Source organism: Gavialis gangeticus, unplaced genomic scaffold (assembly GCF_001723915.1).
Source record: "Gavialis gangeticus isolate Ggan-Ray unplaced genomic scaffold, GavGan_comp1, whole genome shotgun sequence".
Taxonomy (NCBI): domain Eukaryota; kingdom Metazoa; phylum Chordata; order Crocodylia; family Gavialidae; genus Gavialis; species Gavialis gangeticus.
In genome coordinates this window covers 53,400,767-53,404,083 of record NW_017729025.1, presented here as the reverse complement: position 1 = coordinate 53,404,083, position 3,317 = coordinate 53,400,767, and the positions used below count along the sequence as shown (strand labels likewise).

The following is a 3,317-nucleotide window of genomic DNA, read 5'->3' as shown; positions in this document are numbered from 1 at the left end:
GTCGCATAGAGGGGGACGATCACCTCCCTGGCTCTACTTGAGATGCACCTGTGGATGCACGACAAGGTCCAGTTAGCCCTGCCAACCGTGACCTCGCATTGTCGGCCCATGTTCATCTTGGAGTCAATAATGACTCCAAGATCCCTTTCTGCCTCCATGCTCTCAAGAAGGGAGTTTCCCATTCTGTAAGTGTGCTGCTGGTTTCTACTGCTTAAGTGCAGCACCCTGCACTTGTCAGTATTGAAATGCATCCTGTTTATGTTAGCCCACTCCTGTAACCTATCCAGGTCTTGTTGCAGTCTTTCCCTCCCTACTAGCGTGCTCATCTCACCCCAAATTTGGGTCTTCTCTTCCCAGCTTACTGCTGAGTTCCAGGTAGTGAATCCAATGCAGCAGGTCCCAGCCTTAAAAATTGATGGCATCACCCTGTCTCAGTCGGTGAGTGACCCAGCAGCTCTGCCTGTTAATCATTCACTCTGTCCTGTTTCCTGCCTGGAAGCAGGACTTTAGTCCCAGGGTGCCTGGTCTTGGAGTTAGTGACCACTTGGCATCTGAGGTGAAGAAGATGATTCAGACTGGGCGGGAACTAGAATGGCGCTCCTGCAGGCAAACTGCTGGGGGAAGTTGTTTGCCCCATCCCTGCTACCAAGAAATGCTCCTTAGCACCTGGTATTGGTAATCCTAGTTCAGCAGCTGCTTTAAAATCCCACCTCAAACCAAGCAGTTTGCCTAGCAGACCCTGTCAAGAGGACTGACATCAGGTGGTATGAGCCAGGTCAGTCAAGTTTCCCTGGAGCTGTTTTTCTGCATAAGGAATCTTTGCCATGGGGCAATTAGAATAGGCCTAAGCACTGCTGGACCAAACAGACTGGAAGTCTTGGCCCATGACTCCCCCACAGTTTTTGTCTTATATTGGGGCTGGCCTTTCTTATCATCCCACTAGTATCCTACCCCATCTCCTTGCTCCTTGCAGCTGGCCATCATTGAGTACCTGGAAGAGACCCGGCCTAACCCCAGACTCCTGCCTCAAGACCAGAAGAAGAGAGCCCAAGTCCGAATGATCTCAGATCACATTGTTTCTGGCATTCAACCACTACAGGTACTGTCCTGTCACAAGCAGCCATGTGAAATGCAGACTGATGTAAACCCAGCCTGAGGTCTCTAAGCAATTTCAACAGCATCATGCCCATTTAAACTGCTAGTGGGCAACAGGATACTTCTCACAGAGCTGGTGATATCAGATCCAGAGGCATAACAATGCAACTGAGCACCCAGGAGAGTGGGATGCATGGAGGCACTAGTAGCTTCTGATTGCCACCAGCATACTTCTGTAGCTGTAGTGGAAGCTCTTATTTTTCTACCCCCCAAGTTGGTGGCCAGAAATGCTGTCTTGTTTACCTTACTAATCAGACCAAATCCGGGCTCAGTGTGGATAGAACTATCTGCCTAGTTCCTCAATGGAAAAAACATGATACTGTTGCCAAGGCAAGATGATCTTCCCTGAGCAATCTCTGTGGGATGCCAGGGCTTCTCTTCAAGAACAGCTGAATTTAGCTGCAGGGTGCCAGACTTCAGCTGCAGGATTTAACATCTTGTGGGGATGACTGAGCCCTGGTGGAGGAGTGTTCTGGCATGGGCTGTTTGGGGGAACTCTGAGAATGTAGCTGGAATTTGTGATTCTGTCAGCAAGAGCAGAAAACAGAGTGGTCTAATAGGAGTATCTTTTGTCCATCCCTAGTGCCCAGTCCTCTTCTGTTCCCAACTCTGACCCTGTCTGGGGGAGGTTTTGGGCAGGTTGCAGCCTGCTGGGTCAGTCTAACTTGGCAACTTTCTTTGGCCTTCTCAGAACCTGGCCATCCTGCAACGAGTGGGAGAGAAGAAGCTGGAATGGGCTCAGCACTACATTACAAATGGCTTTCAAGGTATGTCCCATAGCTGACATAATCAGCATAGTTGTAGCTGTGTGGGGGGTTTAAAGTGGCAATTCCAGGGAATTGTTAGGTAAACAGTTTTCTGCATTCACTGGGACTGGACTTGATGGCCCAGGAGGCCCCTTCCAATCCTCCCTCAAATGGCTGCTGGGGCCCAAGTATCATCTCATTCCTGCCTTTGTGATTTTCACCTCCCTGCAGGTACCCTCCTGGGCAGCCCCACTCAAGGCCTGGGGTGGCTCATTCCTTCATTCCTCTCAATCAAAAAGGCTGCTGTGTTTTCCCCCCTCCCCTCAGACAGCCCCTGAAAGTGGAGTCCCCAGATTCCTGACCCAGCATGACTTCTTTCCACAGCTCTGGAGCGGATCCTGAAGCACACAGCTGGGCGCTACTGTGTCGGGGATGAGGTAAGATGTTCAGGCAGAGTGCTGCTCACAGAGAAAACAGAAATCCAGCACCTCTTACATAGCAGTGGAGATCAGGGGTTTGGGGCATGGCCTGTGCTCAGAAGTTGAAGCAGAAGTTAAGCTTCAGGTATCTTAGTTAAGTCATTACTTGGCATCCTGCAGGCTCGAGTGCCCTTGGCTAGTCCTCATTTAGGAAATAGCTCTTTGACTTGATCTCCCACACAAGAAACTAGGTTGCTTTTTTCCCAGTGTAGTGGGGTTGGCAAAAAGCCATACAACAGAAGGAAGGTTCACTTGTCCCTCTCTGTAAGCTGGTTGCCAGATACCACAACACATGATCTGCCTTGACAAGATTGTGGAAATTGGCCAGGTTAGAGTAAGCTGGAGAACGGGATACACAACACTTGATCTCCAAGGCAGTGGGTCCAACTGGGTCCATTTGTTAGCCGTTTTATGGTCCCAGGAGTCAAATGTGGGATGGGAGGGATATCAGTCCTATTCCTGAGGAGCAGGCATCTCCAGAAGAGACTCAGTAGAATATAAAGTCTAGATACCCTTTGAGGTGGCTTTCCTAGTCAGAAGGAGCACTCTGGCAGTAATGGTGCTCCTGCACTACTTGCACTATCAGTACATGGCTCAGTTTCCAGCCCTGCCAAGCTAGCATCAAATTCTCTTAAACACTTTTAAGAAAAGGGAGATTACCCTAATGTAGCACAGATTACATGCCTATTTTTGCCAGGTAGAGGAGAAAACACACAGCCCCTAGGCTAAAAAGTCCACTCCTATTTCTCCCCAACACCACCTAAAAGGAAGTCGGTCTTACAGTTAAAGCACTGATTTGGCCCTCAAGAAATTTTCATTCAGTTCCCTTCCACAGACTTACTGTGTGACCTTGGTCAAGTCATTTAATATCACACACACACACACACACACACACACACACACACACACACACACACACACACACAACCACACACAC

General features: G+C 49.3%; 1 protein-coding gene across 4 annotated transcripts in view; it reads left to right on the top strand.

Annotated features, from left to right (window-relative positions):
- The window catches only part of GSTZ1 (glutathione S-transferase zeta 1), a 14,997-nt gene that overhangs the window by 8,632 nt on the left and 3,048 nt on the right, over positions 1–3,317 (top strand). For 3 of the 4 annotated variants that reach the window (XM_019518746.1, XM_019518747.1, XM_019518745.1), the window contains exons 4-7: positions 358–438; positions 974–1,099; positions 1,847–1,922; positions 2,286–2,338. In XM_019518746.1, coding sequence (XP_019374291.1) covers positions 358–438; positions 974–1,099; positions 1,847–1,922; positions 2,286–2,338 — 336 coding nt within the window. The remainder of the gene's footprint in view (positions 1–357; positions 439–973; positions 1,100–1,846; positions 1,923–2,285; positions 2,339–3,317) is intronic. The other variant, XM_019518748.1, reaches the window with a different exon arrangement.